The following is an 18,706-nucleotide window of genomic DNA, read 5'->3' as shown; positions in this document are numbered from 1 at the left end:
GTAGCTCGGAGGTCGTGGCGCTGGGGGCTAGCACCAGCGCTCTGTGGGGAGGCGCAGCGGGTAGGTGGACCGGTCAGCGGACTCACCGGCCAGGGCGCTCCGTGCTGGAATTTGATATTCATTGATCCGGGGTTTATCCCTCTTCTTTTTTCTTAAACATTTTTTTTTTTTGTAAACTGTATTGTTTCCCGTTTTAATTTATTTTTGCTTGCCATTCCCCACTTGAATCGGGCCGACGGCTTGGGGAGATTGCTCTACTTCCCCAAATCACTGTGGATTTTGGAAACCAGCAGAAAGAGGAAAGAGGTAGCAAGAGCTCCAGAGAGAAGTCGAGGAAGAGAGAGACGGGGTCAGAGAGAGCGCGCGGGCGTGCGAGCAGCGAGAGGGACAGGGGCAAAGTGAGTGACCTGCTTTTGGGGGTGACCGCCGGAGCGCGGCGTGAGCCCTCCCCCTTGGGATCCCGCAGCGGACCAGTAGCGCTGACGGACAGACAGACAGATACCGCCCCCAGCCCCAGCGCCCACCTCCTCTCCGGCCGGCGGCCGACAGTGGACGCGGCGGCGAGCCGCGGGCAGGGGCCGGAGCCCGCGCCCGGAGGCGGGGTGGAGGGGGTCGGGGCTCGCGGCGTCGCACTGAAACTTTTCGTCCAACTTCTGGGCTGTTCTCGCTTCGGAGGAGCCGTGGTCCGCGCCGGGGAAGCCGAGCCGAGCGGAGCCGCGAGAAGTGCTAGCTCGGGCCGGGAGGAGCCGCAGCCGGAGGAGGGGGAGGAGGAAGAAGAGAAGGAAGAGGAGAGGGGGCCGCGGTGGCGACTCGGCGCTTGGAAGCCGGGCTCATGGACGGGTGAGGCGGCGGTGTGCGCAGACAGTGCTCCAGCCGCGCGCGCGCCCCAGGCCCTGGCCCGGGCCTCGGCCCGGGGAGGAAGAGGAGCTCGCCGAGGCGCCGAGGAGAGCGGGCCGCCCCACAGCCCGAGCCAGAGAGGGAGCGCGAGCCGCGCCGGCCCCGGTCGGGCCTCCGAAACCATGAACTTTCTGCTTTCTTGGGTGCATTGGAGCCTTGCCTTGCTGCTGTACCTCCACCATGCCAAGGTAAGTGGTCGTGCCCGGCTGGCGCCGCGGGCAGCTGCGAGCGCCTCTCCCGGCTGGGGACGTGCGTGCGAGCGCGCGCGTGGGGGCTCCGTGCCCCACGCGGGTCCATGGGCACCAGGCGCGCGGCGTCCCCCTCTGTCGTCTTAGGTGCAGGGGGAGGGGGCGCGCGCTAGGTGGGAGGGCACCCGGAGAGAGGCTCACCGCCCACGCGGGCCCTGCCCACCCACCGTAGTCACCGCACGTACGATCTGGGCCGACCAGCCGAGGGCGGGAGCCGGAGGAGGAGGCCGAGGGGGCTGGGCTTGCGTTGCCGCTGCCGGCTGAAGTTTGCTCCCGGCCGCTGGTCCCAGACGAACTGGAAGTCCGGGCAGCGGGGGCGGGAGCCAGAGACCAGCCGGCAGGGGGGTGCTCGGACCTTGGACCGCGGGAGGGCAGAGAGCGTGGAGGGGGCAGGGCGCAGGAGGGAGAGGGGCTTGCTGTCACTGCCCCTCGGTCTCTTCGGCCCTCGCCGCGAGTTTGGGAAAAGTTTTGGGGTAGATTGCGGCGGGGACCCCCCCTCCCTGCTGGGCCACCTGCGCCGCGCCAACCCCGCCCGTCTCCGCTCGCGTCCCGCTCGGTGCCCGCCCTCCCCCGCCCGGCCGGGTGCGCGCGGCGCGGAGCCGATTACATCAGCCCGGGCCTGGCCGGCCGCGTGTTCCCGGAGCCTCGGCTGCCCGAATGGGGAGCCCAGAGTGGCGAGCGGCACCCCTCCCCCCGCCAGCCTTCCGCGGGAAGGTGACCTCGCGAGGTAGCCCCAGCCTGGGGATCCGAAGAACCATCCCTACCCCTTCCTGCTGTCTCCAGACCCTACCCCTGCCCGGTGCTAGGAGGAATTTCCTGACGCCCCTTCTCTTTACCCATTTCCTTTCTATCGCGGAGAGAAAGCCCTGTCACCCCTTTTATTTTCATTCCTCTCTGCGGAGAAGATCCATCTAACCCCTTTCTGGCCCCAGAGTCCAGGGAAAGGATGACCACTGTCAGAAGTCGTGGCGCGGGAGCCCACCGGGCGCTTTGTCACACTCCACCGAAAGTCCCGACTTGGTGACAGTGTGCTTCCCTTCCCTCCGCAACAGTTCCGAGTGAGCTGTGCTTTAACTCTCTGAGGATGGGTCAAGGGAGGGTTTGAAGAGAGTCATTGCCCCACTTTACCCTTTTGGAGAAATGGCTTGAAATTTGCTGTGACACGGGCAGCATGGGAATAGTTCTTCGTGAACCCTGGAAAGGAGCTCCTGCCAGCCTTGCACACACTTTGTCCTGGTGAAAGGCAGCGCTGGAGCAGGTGGTTTTTTGGAACTCCAAACTTGCCCACCCAACTTGCTTCTAAAAGCCACCTAAAGGGTCCCTTTCGGCTCCTCCCTGATGCCTTCCCTCAGCCAGAATTCCCTTGGAGAGAAGGCACGAGGAAAGCCATGGACAGGGGTCGCTGCTAACACCACAAGTTCCTCAGACCCTGGCACAAAGGCCTTGGCTACAGGCCTCCAAGTAGGGAGGAGGGGGAGGAGTGGCTGCCTGGCCACAGTGTGACCTTCAGAGGCCCCCAGAGAAGGACACCTGGCCCCTGTCTGCCCAGAACCGCCGCTCCTGTGCCCCCTGGCCTTGGAAGGGGTACGAAATTTCTGTCCCCTTTCCTCGTTGGGGCCCAGGAGGAGTGGAGGGTCCAGGGAGAATATTGTCAGGGGGAAGGCAGGGGGTGTCATGGGAATGGGTGAGGGGCTGAGGTGCAGAATCCAGGGGTTCCCTAGAGGAGCCGCAGTGGGAAGCTGACCAGCTGGAAGCCTGGGAACGTTTTTCTCTTGAGAGAGGCTTCCTCTGACCTTGGGTGTCCTGGGACCAGGGCTGGGGGACCTGAGTGGGGTGCATTTGGGGTGTGTGGGAAGGAGAGGGAAAGAAAGATGGACAGTGGGACTCCCCACTAGCAGGGTCTGGTGTTCCGTGGGCTAGAGTGCCCCTCTGCTCTGTGAGTGCTGGGCGGGAGGGGAGTTGGTGAGAGCTGGAGACCCTCAGGAAGGGCTGGCAGAAGGCTTTCCTTTTGGGTGCTGTCAGGTCCGCATGTCTTGGCATGTTGACCTTCACAGCTTCTGGGGAGGGGAGGAATGATCTGGTGCCAGTGGGGAAGGTTAGGGGAGGCTTCAGGCCTAAGGTGGTGCAGGGGGCCCCCTAGGGGCTGGGCAGTGCCAAGACATAAAAGCCTTCCCTGGTCCCTGGTGGCATTTGAAGGTGCCCAGGTGAAAGGGGCTTGGGACCTCCTCACCCTGGGAGGGAGAAGAAACCAGGGAACAGGTGAAAGTGGGAGACAGGTGAGACTTTGGAAATCTATTGAGGCTCTGGAGAGATTTGTCCAGAGAGGAAAATGGGGTTCTCCCCCAGGGTCTCCTCCTGGGTTTCTACCCTCGAAGCAACCTGTGGGCATGCTAGGACTAGAAGAACTTGGATGGGGGAGGGCGGTTGGCGCCCTTCGGTCCTCGGCACCCCCCTCCCTCTCCAACACCAGCTCACCCTGGTATTTGTCATGTCAGCAGGAGAAGGTCACCATGTTGTTTTTCTCGCCCCCAGTCCTTCCTTCCTGCCCCAGTCCAAATTTGTCCTCCTATTTGACCTTAATACTTACCATGGCTTTGGACCAGGAAATCAGGGGGGTAGTGAGAGTAGGGAGAGGGAAGTGTGGGGAAGGTACAGGGGACCTGGACAGTGAAGCATTCTGGGGTTTTCCTCCTGCATTTCGAGCTCCCCAGCCCCCAACATCTGGTTAGTCTTTAACTTCCTCGGGTTTATAATCATAGCAGTCCAGGAGTGGTGGGCATATTCTGTGCCCGTGAGGACCCCCGGTTGTGTCCTGTTCGACTCAGAAGACTTGGAGAAGCCAGAGGCTGTTGGTGGGAGGGAAGTGAGGAGGGGGAGGGGCTGGGTGGCTGGGCCTGTGCACCCCAGTCCCTGCCCATGCCCATGCCTTGCTCTCTTTCTGTCCTCAGTGGTCCCAGGCTGCACCCATGGCAGAAGGAGGAGGGCAGAATCATCACGAAGGTGAGTCTCCCTGGCTCTTGGATGGGGTTCCCTGTCCTCTCAGGAGATGGGTGGATGGCCTAATTCCTTTTTCTTCAGACCTGTGGGGAGGAAGGGGAAGGGGCACAGGAATATGAGGATCAAGAAAGAAAGAGCTGGGCACCATGAGGTTCACCCTCAGTTTCGTGAGGACTCTCCGCTATTCAGGTCTCTGCTAGAAGTAGGAGTTATTGCCTTTTTCTTCTGCTCTTTCCAGTAAAATTTTATTCGGAGAAGGAATTGTGAGCACAGAGCAGGAAGACAGTGTTCAGGGATCCTAGATGTTAGGGGAAGTGTCCCTTGTCTCCCCTAGCTCCTGGGGGAGGGTGGACATTTAGTGTCATTTCCTATATAGCCGTGTCCCACTTGTGGGAACTGTGGCCCTTCCTGTGTGAGCTGGAGGTACAGAGGGCTCAGCCTAATGGGATCTCCCCTCCCTTCCCTGGTTTGCATTCCTTTGGGGGTGGAGAAAGCCCCACTTGACTATGTTCGGGTGCTGTGAACTTCCCTCCCAGGCCAGCAGAGGGCTGGCTGTAGCTCCCAGGCGCCCCACCCCCCCTGCCCAACCCCGAGTCCGCCTGCCTTTTGTTCCGTTGTGGTTTGGATCCTCCCATTTCTCTGGGGACACCCTGGCTCTCCCCACCACTGACAGTGGCCTGTGCTCTCCACCTCTGGGGAGGGAAGGCCCTGAGTCTTCCTTCAGGCGAGTTTTCCTGACCTAAATCCCGCATGGCTGGGTAGTGGCCAGCAGTGGTGATGCCCAGCCTGTTCTGCCTCCTCCTTCCCTACCCCAGGAGCCCTTTCCTTGGCCTAGGACATGGCTTCTCAGCCACTGACCGGCCCCCTGCTTCTAGTGGGCCACTTACTCCTTTCAGCTTCCCAGTGGTCTCTGGTCTGGGAGAGGCAAGACAAATGGTCTTTGTTTGCTGGAGAAAAGGTTGTCTGCGATAAATAAGGAAAACCACGAAAACCTGGTGTTGGAGTGTATGTGTGTGCTCCCCAGGCAGTGGAGGCCAGCCCTTGGAGGGGCGGCTGCCTGATGAAGGGTGCAGGTGAGGTTACCCCCCTCCACCTCCCATGGAGGGGAAACTTTTTGGGGGAATTCCTACCCCAGGTCTTTTTACCCTCAGCTACCAACCCCTTGCCCAGGCCAGACCTTTCTGCTATCCCCTCCTGGGCCACAAGCCTGGCCCTCCTCTGTCCCAATCATGATGAAGGGGCAGTTCAAAACTTCTTGATTAGTCATCTTCTTCCGTATTGACTTGGATTTAAAAAATGACCTTTTCAGACTTCTGGTCTCGTTCACTCCTTTTGATGATGCTTTGGTCTAACCCTTGGTGGGTAGAGAAGGATTCTGTGCCCGTTGGTGGTCTGGATAAAAGAAGTGGAGACCTCACAGGAGGCAGTGGACTGGCCTATTCCCCCACTGTTCTTTCTGTTTTCACACCTGTGGATTCTCCCCACCTTCTTCCCAATCAACCTGTTGTGTACATAGCCCCCCTCATTGTCCTTTATTCTTCTGGAAAGCAGACCTTGGAGGGAGGAGTGAGGGGGAGGCTCAGCTGTGGTCTCTGGGGGTGGGGGTTGGGAGCTGGGGTGGAAGTCCACAAGGCATACACTTAAGATGCTTTGGTGAAGTTCTAAACTTCATATTACCCAGGCTGAAAAAAGAGCACTTGTTCCCAGGGCTGGAAGTGGAAGCCAAAACTCCACCTCTTCAGCCTGTTTCAGCATCTTTAGAGATCAGCCCAACCCACTTACACAGTTGAGCAGAGTTGGAGGCCTAGAGAGGGGAGGGACTGGCCCAAGGTCACACCAACTCATGCAAGAGCCGGGGCCTCCTCACTGGCCAGCTGTTATTCCTTCCCTCTGGGTAGGGAACCCATTTCAGGGACAGGATTGCTATGTGGTAGTGGTGGTGGGGTGCGATAGGAGTGGCAGGCTGGGCCACAATTTGGAGTAGTCATGCCAGAGTCCTGCATTTATTTATCTCAAGGGCCCCGCCCCTGTGGCCCAGAATTACCCCTTCATGCTCCAGTGCACCCCAGGCTCCACAGCCAGCTTGGGAAACTGTCTCTACCCTGGTCTCCCTTCAGATCAGCTTCTAGAAATGTTTCGTGGCTACAGTGGTAGCACTGTTTTTTCCATGATGCAAGCAGTTTGCCCTCTTGGGCGGGATTATCAGTGGCTGGCAGGGCTGGCACAGCGTGTCCACCCACTGCTACCTGCGGGTTCCAGGAGGGCCCAGCCCCTGTGCTGATGCCCACCACCTTCTCAGCTCATGTCTGGGGAAGGGGACTGGCTGGGGGAAAAGTGCCTCCTCCTGAAAGGTGCCTCCTCTGTTTTTGCCTAATACAGACTTGGGAACACTTTGATGTCAGCTAATTCTGACTCCTTTACTTACTAGCTGTGCGGCCTTGGGGCAACTTACTTAGCCTCTTTGAGCCTCCTGTTCCCCATCTGTAAAATGGAATCTCAATAGTGTCTCATAGTCCCATGTGGAGAAACTTGTGTGAGACGATAGCTGTGGACTACTGTACACAGTAACCAGGATGTAGTAAGTGCTCAATAAATAGCTGTTGGTATGGTTGATGTTATGGCAGTGGTAGTGGGGAGGCTGTAGGAAACTGGAGACTAGCTTGGCAAAGCTGGCTCTTCCTTCTTTTAGGGAAAGCTTAGAACATCCCCATGGGGTATACTGATACTCAAACTGTCCTCTGGCATCGAGGTTGGCCCAGGATTCAGTTCAGCTGTCACAGTGAGGTGGCGGGATCAGATGTGGCAGTCCCTGTCCCTTGGAACTTGAGTACATCGTGTGATCTCTGGAATGAAAACAGGCCTTCGCCAGTGTTGATGCTGGAAAGCTTAGGGAAGTGCTTCAAACACAGTAGAAGGGACTTAAGTTAGATTTTTGGAAGGACTTGCCTGATACGGAAGCTCCAAGGAGTGGCTTTAGAGCTGGGTGGAGAGAGGGGCTAGCCATCTTTTGTGTCGTCCACCGGGCTCATGTGTCACCGCCTCTCATGCAGTGGTGAAGTTCATGGATGTCTATCAGCGCAGCTACTGCCATCCAATCGAGACCCTGGTGGACATCTTCCAGGAGTACCCTGATGAGATTGAGTACATCTTCAAGCCATCCTGTGTGCCCCTGATGCGATGTGGGGGCTGCTGCAACGACGAGGGCCTGGAGTGTGTGCCCACTGAGGAGTCCAACATCACCATGCAGGTGGGCATCTTTGGGAAGTGGGGGCGGGGGGGATAGGGAGGGGCGTAACACTTTGGGAACAGGTGGTCCCAGGTCGTTTTCTGGCTAGACTTGCCTTGTGTGGCTCCTGCCCCTGAATTGCACAGGGGAGGTGTGGTAGGGTCTTGCTTCTGTGAAGAAGATGCTTGCATTCCCAGCCCAGGTTCCCAGCAAGCCCCAACCATCTCCTCCTCCCTGATGGTTGCCCCCTGGCTCAGGAGGGGGCAGATGGATGCCTGTGTCAGAGGCCCCTCTCTCCCTCTCTTGGAGAGAATCCTGAGGGCCCTCCCTTCTTGGGGGCTCTGTTTGGGAAGCTGAATGAGCCTGGTCCATGGAGAGTTTAAAAAGTCTTTGGTGTTACCTGGTAATGGGGCACATCTCAGCCCAGATAGGGTGGGAGGGAGCTGTGAAACACAGGGAGGGGGTTGCTTTTGGGTATCTACTAGGAGTCAGGGTGAAGCCTAGAGAGGATGAAAGAAGGGGAGGGCATGGGGAGTGGTAAGAACCTAGGATTTGAATTCCCAGCCTGGCCAACCCTTGCAGCCTTGTCTTGGCCTCAAATGGAACAAGGGCTCCTTGAGGCCAGCAGGGTTGGGGGAGTTGGGGTGGGCCTGAGCCTCTTTCCTGCTAGAGCTCTTGGTCCTCCCTGTCTCCACCACCCATCCCTGCTCTGCAGAACCCCTGGGTGCTGAGTGGCAGGAGCCCCAGGGTTGTCCCATCTGGGTATGGCTGGCTGGGTCACTAACCTCTGTGATCTGCTTCCTTCCCCTCCAGATTATGCGGATCAAACCTCACCAAGGCCAGCACATAGGAGAGATGAGCTTCCTACAGCACAACAAATGTGAATGCAGGTGAGGATGTAGTCGCAGATTCATTATCAGCAAGTGGCTGCAGGGTGTCTGATCTGTGCCAGGGTTAAGCATGTTGTACTTTTTAGCCCACGTCCAGCTTCCTGCTGTGTGACCTTTGGCATTTTACTTCAATGTGCCTCAGTTTCTACATCTGTAAAATGGGCACAATAGTAGTATACTTCATAGCATTGTTATAAGGATTAAACAAGTTATATACGAGAAGGTTAAAACAGTGTTGCTCCATAATAAGTGCTGTTTTTACTGTGATTATTTTTGTTGTTTTCCCTGTCATTATCATCACCATCTTAACCCTTCTCTGTTTTGTTCTTTTCTCTCTTCCTACCCATTGCAGACCAAAGAAAGATAGAGCAAGACAAGAAAAGTAAGTGGCCCTGACTTTAGCACTTCTCCCTCTCCATGGTCGGTTGTCTTGGTTTGGGGCTCTTGGCTACCTCTGTTGGGGGCTCCCATAGCCTCCCGGGGTCAGGGACTTGGTCTTGTGGGGGACTTGTGGTGTCAGCAACAATGGGATGGAGCCAACTCCAGGATGATGGCTCTAGAGCTAGTGAGAAAACCCAGCCAGGAGCCTGGCACTTCCTTTGTAAGGGACAGTGCCTTCCGGGTCTCCAGATCATTCCTGGCCAGGACTTGCTGTTTTGGTGTGTCAGGGGGCACTGTGGACACTGGTTCACTGGCTTGCTCTAGGGCACCCACAGTGGGGAGAGGGAGTGGGTGGCAGAGAGGCCAGCTTTTGTGTGTCAGAGGAAATGGCCTCTTTTGGTGGCTACTGTGATGGTGCAGTTGGATGCGAAGCCGGCTGGAGGGTGGTTTCTCAGTGCATGCCCTCCTGTAGGCAGCAGGCGGCAGACACACAGCCCTCTTGGCCAGGGAGAAAACGTTGAATGTTGGTCATTTTCAGAGGCTTGTGAGTGCTCCTTTTTAAGGGGCGGGTAGGATGGGGCGGGGGACAAGGTCTGGTGGCAGTAACCCTTCAAGACAGGGTGGGCGACTGGCATCGGCAAGAGCTTGCAGGGAAAGAGAGACTGAGAGAGAGCACCTGTGCCTTGCCCTTTCCCCCACACCATCTTGTCTGCCTCCAGTGCTGTGGGGACATTGAAGCCCCCGCCAGGCCTCAGCCCCTTGCCTCTTCCCTCAGCCCCCAGCTTCCAGAACGAGAGGATGCGGAAACCTTCCTTCCACCCTTTGGTGCTTTCTCCTAAGGGGGACAGATTTACCCTCTCTGGTCCCTTCTCCCCCTCCTTTCTTCCCTGTGACAGACATTCTGAGGTGTGTTCTCTTGGGCCTGGCAGGCATGGAGAACGCTGGTTCTCTTGAAGGGGACAGGCTACAGCCTGCCCCCCTTTCCATTTCCCCAAATGACTGCTCTGCCACGGGCGGAGTGGGGGGCTCGCCTGGGCTCAGAGGAGTGTCTGGTGAGATGGTGTAGCAGGCTTCGACAGGCTGGGGAGAGAACTCCCTGCCAAGTACCGCCCAAGCCCCTCCTCCCCAGCCCTCCTTAACTCCCACCCCACCCTGCTGCCTGCCCAGGGCTCCAGGACACCCAGCCCTGCCTCCCAGTACAGGTCGCACTGAGCAGGCTGGTGTTGCTCTTGGTTCTGTGCCAGCTCCCAAGGTAGCCACTTCCCCCACACCGGGATTCCCAGAGGTTCTGTCACAGTCGGAAATGAAGGCAGAAGGTGCCTGACGCACAGCCTGCCCTCCCACTCCTGCTCCCCATCCAGGCAGGTCTCTGACCTTCTCCCCAGAGTCTGGCCTACCTTTTGTCACCCCCTGACCTTCAGGGTCAGACTTGGACAGGGCTGCTGGGCAAAGAGCCTTCCCTCAGGCTTAGCCCCCTGCTGGAGACCGGGAGCCATTGTGAGCATGGAGACCCTTGGGTCCTGTGCCCTCCAGCCAGTCTCGGTTTCCCACCAAAGCCTTGTCAGGGACTGGGTTTGCCATCCCAGAGTGGGCAGCTTGAGGAGAAGAAAGAGCCATCGAGTGCTTGCTGCCCAGACACGCCTGTGCGTGCCTGTGCATGCCTCCCCAGAGACCACCTGCCTCCTGATACTTCCTCCAGGAAGCGGCTCTGTGTGGCTTTGCTTTGGTCGTTCCCCCGTCCCTGCCCTCCTTACCGCTTCTTTTACTCCCCCCCCACTGCCCCCGCTCTCTCTCTGTCTCTGTTTTTTTATTTTCCAGAAAATCAGTTCGAGGAAAGGGAAAGGGGCAAAAACGAAAGCGCAAGAAATCCCGGTATAAGTCCTGGAGCGTGTACGTTGGTGCCCGCTGCTGTCTAATTCCCTGGAGCCTCCCTGGCCCCCAGTCCAACCTCCGCCTGCCATATCCTGTAACCCTGCCTCCCTCCCCTGGTCCCTCCCTGGCTCTCATCCCCCTGGCCCGTGTCTCTCTCTCACTCTCACTCCACTAATTGGCACCAACGGGTAGATTTGGTGGTGGCGTTGCTGGTCCAGGGTTGGGGTGAATGGGGGGGCCGACTTGGCCTGGAGGATTAAGGGAGGGGACTCTGGCTTGGCTGGGCACCGATTTTCTCTCACCTACTGGGCACTGGTGATGGGCCCATGTTGGCACGGGTGCCTGCTCACCCAACTGGTTTCCATTGCTCTAGGCTTCTGCACTCGTCTGGAAGCGGAGGGTGGTGGGGAGGGCAGACATGGCCCAAGAAGGGCTGTGAATGACTGGAGGCAGCTTGTTGAATGACTCCTCGGCTGAAGGAGGAGCTTGGGTGGGATCAGACACCATATGGCGGCCTCCTTTCATCTGGTGGAAGTGCCTTGGCTCCTCACGGAGTTGGGGCCTCTGGAGGGGAGCCCCCTATTCCAGCCCAACCCATGGCACCCACAGAGGCCCCCCTGTAGGACGGCCTCTTCCTCTGGGTGGGAGGCTATGGTGGGCCCTGCCCTGGGTCCTCTGGCCACCAGTGGCCTGGCCTGTGGACACTGCCTCTGGGCTTAGCCTCCCATCACACCCTACTTTAGCCCACCTTGGTGGAAGGGCCTGGGGATGAGCCTTGCACAGGGAGAAGGTGGCCCCTGCCATCTCAGTGGCCCCTGATTGCCATCCCCAGCAGGTGAAGAGTCAAGGCGTGCTCCGATGGGGGCGGCAACCGTTGGGTCCCTGTGGTCTGAGACTCACCCTGGTCTCCCAGGGACATAGCATTACCCCTTATGGCAGCCTCTCCCCGCACTCTCTGCCCGTCTGTGCCCGCCTCTTCCTGCGGCAGGTGTCCTAGCCAGTGCTGCCTCTTTCCGCCGCTCTCTCTGTCTTCTGCTGTAGTGCTCGGATCCTTCCAGGGCCTGGGGGCTGACCAGCTGGGTGGGGGTGCAGCTGCGGACGTGTTAGGGGGTGTTGCATGGTGATTTTTTTTCTCTCTCTCTGCTGATGCTCTAGCTTAGATGTCTTTCCTTTTGCCTTTTTGCAGTCCCTGTGGGCCTTGCTCAGAGCGGAGAAAGCATTTGTTTGTACAAGATCCGCAGACGTGTAAATGTTCCTGCAAAAACACAGACTCGCGTTGCAAGGCGAGGCAGCTTGAGTTAAACGAACGTACTTGCAGGTTGGTTCCCAGAGGGCAAGCAGGTCAGAGAGGGGCATCACACAGAGATGGGGAGAGAGAGAAAGAGAGCGAGCGAGCGGGAGAGTGCCTGAGAGGGGCCAGCTGCTTGCTGAGTTTCTAGCTGCCTGCCTGGTGACTGCTGCCTTCTCTGCTTTTAAGGCCCCTGTGGTGGGCTGCAGGCGCTGGTCCAGCCTGGTGGGGCCTGTTCCGAGGTTGCCCTGGTTGCCTGAGTGGTAGGCTGGTGTGACTTAGTGTGGTGGTGTGGACGCAAGCTGTGTGTTGTGTCCTGTGGTCCTTCTGCTCATAGTGGCTGTTGGTCCTGATGTTATTACTACCTCTGGTACTAATGCTGAGAAGCTGAAAGCCGATTCCAGGTGTGGACAATGTCAACAAAGCATGTGACGCTCTCACTGGGGCCTGCCTCGGCCCTTTGAAGTCTGCATGGCTGGGCTTCTCACTCACTCAGTGCTTCTTGATGGGGGAAGGGATTGAGTCTCCCACTTCAGACTGGGCCTCCCTGAGGAAAGGGCTGTGTCTCCTCCCTCAGACTGGGGCTCCCTGAGGACAGGGCTATGTCTCCCCCTTCAGACTGGGGCTCTCTAAGGGCAAGGGCTCTGGCTGTTGGTTTAGGACGGGGCAGTTTTGCCTACACACTGAAGGAGCTGTAGCATCCAAGAATATTAGATACCTTTAATCCTCCACCAGTCATGGTGACAACCCCAAGCAGCCCACACATTTTCAAGTGCCCCCAGGATGCGTGAAGGGAGGGTTCTGTGCCCATTCTCCTGACATCAGACTGTGAGCTCCGTAAGCCGGGCCTGGTTTACTTACCTTTGTGAGCCCCGGGCATCTGTACCTCTGTCCCTTGTCCATACTGGGGACCAAGGAAGTGTCAAGTGCATGACTGAATGTGTGAGTCAGTTCAGGGGGTGAGGTCAGGAGCACAGGGCCGGGACAGGTGGCTGGCAATCTTTTAATGCCTTAGCCTGTGTTCTTTATACCAACTTGGCCTGTGCTCAGAGTGAGGGAGGCCCTTGGGGTCAGGGTAAGCTTCACTCAGGGAGGCAAGACTTTTATGGGGATTTCCTAGACAGGGCCACGGCACCCCCAGCTCGCCCTGAGGCTGCGTTAGGGAAGTCCTTGGAGTGTCTCCCCTCCCCCAGCAATGTTCTTGTGGCTTGTGGATGCTCAGGGGATGCTGGGAACCAGGCCTGGGTAGTTGGTGTGGGGTTCTATATGTCTTGGCCCTATGTGAAACCAAGAGGGTGTTATTAGTACTGGGGGTGGGGGCTCTGCCTAACTTCAGGGCTGGATGAGGGGAGTCTCAGTTCCCCAAGGGGTCTTTGGGGAAGATAAGGGACTTGACATTTTAGGGTTTTTTGGTGATGATTCTGCTGATGGGGGTTTGTGTGAAGTGACCTGGGAGTTAACTGAAGTTACCCTAACCTCCCAATACCATTACCCAACCCCCCAGCTGGCTGTACCTGGGAATATCAGTTTCCAAAACTGGGAGCTTAGGACTCCCGTTTCTGGGCTCCCCAGAAGGGTAGGGCCTGTTCTGCCTCCTCCTCACAATCACCCAGGGGTAGGGGCATGCTGAGAAAATTCTTGGAGGCCCCCTTTGCTTCGGCAGGAGTAGTGAAGCCACCGAATTGTCTCTCCCCATCCTAAGTGAAGCAGCATATTTGAAAGGAAAGACAACCTGGTACCTGGGCCTGCAACCTCCGGGCAGCTCAAGAGAGATGAGGCCTACAGCCACACTGGGAGGGGACATGGGGAATGGAGATGTTCCCTCAGCTTCCTGGGGCCTCCTGCTCTACGCTACCCCCTCGGGAGCGAGCGTCCTGTCCCCAGGGCGGGCCCTTCCCGTTGCTGGCCACCCAGCCAAGCCTCTCTGTCTCAGGCGTTCTCCCAGATGACCTGCCTACTCTCTTCCCCACACCAGCCCCTAGAGACTGAACTGAAAAACCTCCTTAGCAGGGAACCTCTGCTGATTAACTTCATCCAGCTCTGGTCACCCATCAGCTCTTAAAATGTCAAGTGGGGACTGTTCTTTGGTATCCGTTCGTTTGTTGCTTTGTAAAGTGTTCCCGTGTCCTTGTCTTGTCTCAAGTAGATTGCAAGCTCCGGAGGGTAGACCGGGAGCCCCTGAGCGGAGCTGCTGCTCAGACCAGGGCTCCCTGAGGGCGGGGCTGGGGCTGTTCTCACACTGGGGCTTTCTGCCCCAGGACCACACCTTCCTGTCCTCTCTGCTCTTATGGTGCTGGAGGCTGCAGTGACCCAGGGTCCCCCAGGAATGGGGAGGCCACCTGCCTCATCGCCAGGCCTCCTTACTTGGTCCTAACCCCAGCCTTCGTTTTCCATTTCCCTCAGATGTGACAAGCCGAGGCGGTGAGCCGGGCAGGAGGAAGGAGCCTCCCTCAGGGTTTCGGGAACCAGATCTCTCACCAGGAAAGACTGATACAGAACGATCGATACAGAAACCACGCTGCCGCCACCACACCATCACCATCGACAGAACAGTCCTTAATCCAGAAACCTGAAATGAAGGAAGAGGAGACTCTGCGCAGAGCACTTTGGGTCCGGAGGGCGAGACTCCGGCAGAAGCATTCCCGGGCGGGTGACCCAGCACGGTCCCTCTTGGAATTGGATTCGCCATTTTATTTTTCTTGCTGCTAAATCACCGAGCCCGGAAGATTAGAGAGTTTTATTTCTGGGATTCCTGTAGACACACCCACCCACATACATACATTTATATATATATATATATTATATATATAAAAATAAATATCTATATTTTATATATATAAAATATATATATTCTTTTTTTAAATTAACAGTGCTAATGTTATTGGTGTCTTCACTGGATGTATTTGACTGCTGCGGACTTGAGTTGGGAGGGGGAATGTTCCCACTCAGATCCTGACAGGGAAGAGGAGGAGACGAGAGACTCTGGCATGATCTTTTTTTTTGTCCCACTTGGTGGGGCCAGGGTCCTCTCCCCTGCCCAGGAATGTGCAAGGCCAGGGCATGGGGGCAAATATGACCCACTTTTGGGAACCCCGACAAACCCAGCCCTGGCGCCGAGCCTCTACCCCGGGTCAGATGGACAGAAAGACAGATGACAGGTACAGGGACGAGGACACTGGCTCTGACTAGGAGTTTGGGGAGCTTCAGGACATTGCTGTGCTTTGGGGATTCCCTCCACATGCTGCATGTGCATCTCGCCCCCAGGGGCACCGCCTGGAAGATTCAGGAGCCTGGGCGGCCTTCACTTACTCTCACCTGCTTCTGAGTTGCCCAGGAGGCCACTGGCAGATGTCCCGGCGAAGAGAAGAGACACATTGTTGGAAGAAGCAGCCCATGACAGCTCCCCTTCCTGGGATTCGCCCTCGTCCTCTTCCTGCTCCCCTTCCTGGGGTGCAGCCTAAAAGGACCTGATGTCCTCACACCATTGAAACCACTAGTTCTGTCCCCCCAGGAGACCTGGTTGTGTGTGTGTGAGTGGTTGACCTTCCTCCATCCCCTGGTCCTTCCCTTCCCTTCCCGAGGCACAGAGAGACAGGGCAGGATCCATGTGCCCATTGTGGAGGCAGAGAAAAGAGAAAGTGTTTTATATATGGTACTTATTTAATATCCCTTTTTAATTAGAAATTAAAACAGTTAATTTAATTAAAGAGTAGGGTTTTTTTCAGTATTCTTGGTTAATATTTAATTTCAACTATTTATGAGATGTATCTTTTGCTCTCTCTCGCTCTCTTATTTGTACCGGTTTTTGTATATAAAATTCATGTTTCCAATCTCTCTCTCCCTGATCGGTGACAGTCACTAGCTTATCTTGAACAGATATTTAATTTTGCTAACACTTAGCTCTGCCCTCCCTGTTCCCCTGGCTCCCCAGCACACATTCCTTTGAAATAAGGTTTCAATATACATCTACATACTATATATATATTTGGCAACTTGTATTTGTGTGTATATATATATATATATATGTTTATGTATATATGTGATTCTGATAAAATAGACATTGCTATTCTGTTTTTTATATGTAAAAACAAAACAAGAAAAAATAGAGAATTCTACATACTAAATCTCTCTCCTTTTTTAATTTTAATATTTGTTATCATTTATTTATTGGTGCTACTGTTTATCCGTAATAATTGTGGGGAAAAGATATTAACATCACGTCTTTGTCTCTAGTGCAGTTTTTCGAGATATTCCGTAGTACATATTTATTTTTAAACAACGACAAAGAAATACAGATATATCTTAAAAAAAAAGCATTTTGTATTAAAGAATTTAATTCTGATCTCAAAGCTCCTCTTGGTTTCTCCTTCTCCATTGAATCCTTGCTCTAGACTTACTCCCGCCCCCTTTCCCTCTTCCTTTGGGGAACATGGCATTTGTCTTGGGTCTGGGAAAGGTATGTCTTGTTGTGCTGGGGGTGAAGTCCTTCCATTTTGGCTGAGCTGGTCCTGGGGGAACCCATCCATCCAGTTTTGATATAGAAGGTGGTAAGCTCTGGGAATGGGTGGAGAGGGAGAAACAGCTTATAAGACAGGAGCCAAGGGCCCTTGCAATTGGTAGTGCTGCCTTCAGGAATTAGATAATCCAGGCCTCTGTCCCTTAGCCAGGGAAAGAACTGGCCATGTCTCCAAGCTTGCTTCCCAGGAGACAGGAGAAAGCTGTTTTTGTCTGTGGGGGTCTTGTTGGCTGCAACAGGCTGGGAGTGGGAAGGAGATGCTGCTGGAGGGCTGTGACCCCAGGGTGTAACTTAATTTTGCATAGTTACACCCTGGAGTTCCTTGAGCCTCTGGAAGATGGACCCATAGGTCTGGTCATCACTGATGGGACTCCCTGCTCCAGCTTGCCCTAAGCTCTTCTCTCATGTCCTGCTTCTGGGTAAGGTGGCACCTGTCCAGGTCTTTGGCATTGAAGAGCAGTGCTTCCAAATTCACTTCCTCTAGCCTCTCATTTATCCTTACAAATCATAAATATGGCTTGAATAAATATTGAGCCAGTCATTGTGTGCTATGAATAAGATACAATTCCACCCCTCAAGGATCTGGTGAGGGTGAGTGGGTGGGGAGACACAAAACTATAAATCCATGAGCAGAAAAATACATAAAATGTTCTGGGGGCGTCTGATCTAGCTTGGGGGTGGAAGTTGTGTTGGGGGTGGTGGCTGGGGGGTGGTGTCTTACGACGTTATCTCTAGGCTGCCACTTAAAGAATGGTTTGAAGACAGAACGGGGGGAAGGGGGTGAAAGGGTTGAGGACATCCCAGGCAGAAGGGATAGTGTGAGCAAGGCATGAAGGTGGCACTTGGGCAGGGAGTGGGTAGGTGGGGTGGAGGCTGGAGACATGGGCAGGGGTTAGCTCCAGGGGAGCCTGCAGCACCATGCCAAGTGCCTAGGGCCTGTCAGGGATGAGCAGCAGCTGAGGGGCTTTAAACACTGAGCGGCCCAGTCAGATACACTTTTCCATAGGTGCCTGGCAACAGTATGGGAGGCAGAGAGGCTGGTAGAGGCTGTTGTAGTTTTCCAGGACGAATTGCACTGAGGGTGGGGAAGCACCTTTGGTGACTGGCAGTGCGGGCCATTGCAAGGTCTCAGCCTCAGGCAGCTTTTGATCTAGTAAGTGCTCCTTTCCCAATCACTGACCACGTGCTGGCCCCTACACTGAATCTGTACAGCAGCCCTGGGAGGTAGGTGCTTTTTTTTTTTTTTTTTTTTTTGAGATGGAGTCTTGTTCTGACGCCCTGGCTGGAGTGCAATGGCGTGATCTCGACTCCCTGCAACCTCCATCTCCCGGGTTCAAGGGATTCTCCCACCTCAGCCTCCCGAGTAGCTGGGATTACAGGCACGCGCCATCATACTTGACTAATTTTTGTGTTTTTGTAGAGATGGGGTTTCACCATTGTAGGCTAGGCTGGCCTCGAACCCATGACCTCAGGTGATCCGCCCACCTCAGCCTCCCAAAGTGCTGGCATTACAGACGTGAGCTACTGCGCCCGGCAGGTAGGGGCTTTTTTCATCCCATCTGGACTTTTGCCGGAGCCTTTACATTGGTCTCCTGGATTCTCCCCTGGCCTTCCTTTAGCTGAATCTCACACAACTGCTGGAGAGAGCCTGTTAAAATGTGAGTTAAGTTTTGTCACCTTTTGACTCAAAACCCTCCAGAGATAGTTTTACTCAGAGAAAAACCCAAATGGCCTTAAAAGGCCTGCACCATTTGTGCTGACTCCCTGACTACTCAATGACTTCGGGCCCTGCCTTGGCCGTGTGGCTCCAGCCATGCTGGTTTCTCCGTTCCTCAGATGCAGTGGGCATGCTCCCGCCACAGGGCCTTTGCACTGGCTGTCCTCGCTTCCTGGAGCACTTTGTTACACATGGCCCATGTTTTTGGATTCCTCACTTTCAAGTCTTGTTACCTTCTCAGTGAGACTTACCCTGACCACTGCATTTACGATTGACCCCCCTTCCCACTCTGCACTTGCGTACCTCCTTTTCACCATCCCTTCTTTTTCCCCATAGCACATGTAGCTGCCTAACAGACTCTAGAACAATGCTACCAACAGAAATATAGTGTGAGTCACTTACAGAGTTTAAAATTTTCTAGGCACCAGAGTTTGAAAACTGGTGAAAAGGTAAAATTACTTTTAATAGTTTATTTTAACTCCAACATATCTAGAATATCATTTCAGCATCTAATCAATGTAAACATTATTAATGAGTTTTTTTTTTTTTTTTTTTGAGACGGAGTCTCGCTCTGTCGCCCAGGCTGGAATGCAGTGGTGCGATCTCAGCTCACTGCAACCTCTGCCTCCTGGGTTCAAGTGATTCTCCTGCCTCAACCTCCCGAGTAGCTGGGA

General features: G+C 55.4%; 1 protein-coding gene across 10 annotated transcripts; it reads left to right on the top strand.

Moving 5' to 3' along the window:
- VEGFA (vascular endothelial growth factor A) lies at positions 1 to 16,148 on the top strand. 10 transcript variants are annotated; one of them, XM_011960342.1, is made up of 8 exons: positions 1 to 1,085; positions 4,094 to 4,145; positions 7,193 to 7,389; positions 8,182 to 8,258; positions 8,611 to 8,640; positions 10,458 to 10,511; positions 11,698 to 11,829; positions 14,203 to 16,148. In XM_011960342.1, the coding sequence occupies exons 1-8, from the start codon at positions 1,020 to 1,022 to the stop codon at positions 14,222 to 14,224; spliced, it is 630 nt and encodes a 209-aa protein (XP_011815732.1). In that variant the 5' UTR covers positions 1 to 1,019; the 3' UTR covers positions 14,225 to 16,148. The 10 variants fall into 10 exon arrangements, with proteins under 10 accessions (XP_011815732.1, XP_011815731.1, XP_011815730.1 ...); XM_011960341.1 differs by having other exon boundaries at positions 10,458 to 10,529; XM_011960340.1 differs by having other exon boundaries at positions 10,458 to 10,580.
- The last annotated feature ends 2,558 nt before the right edge of the window (positions 16,149 to 18,706 follow it).

Source organism: Colobus angolensis, unplaced genomic scaffold (assembly GCF_000951035.1).
Source record: "Colobus angolensis palliatus isolate OR3802 unplaced genomic scaffold, Cang.pa_1.0 Scaffold51, whole genome shotgun sequence".
NCBI classification, from domain to species: Eukaryota; Metazoa; Chordata; class Mammalia; order Primates; family Cercopithecidae; genus Colobus; species Colobus angolensis.
The sequence above is the reverse complement of the archived record's forward strand: the minus strand, read 5'-3'. Positions and strand labels throughout refer to the sequence as shown.

What these genes read in the sequence shown, in the direction of transcription:
- VEGFA (XM_011960340.1), top strand. Translation starts at nt 1,020, where the DNA reads ATGAACTTTCTGCTTTCTTGGGTGCATTGGAGCCTTGCCTTGCTGCTG. An exon ending in AGTCCAACATCACCATGCAG is followed by an intron (nt 7,390 to 8,181) that starts GTGGGCATCTTT and finishes CTTCCCCTCCAG; the next exon opens with ATTATGCGGATCAAACCTCA. An exon ending in TGGAGCCTCCCTGGCCCCCA is followed by an intron (nt 10,581 to 11,697) that starts GTCCAACCTCCG and finishes GCCTTTTTGCAG; the next exon opens with TCCCTGTGGGCCTTGCTCAG.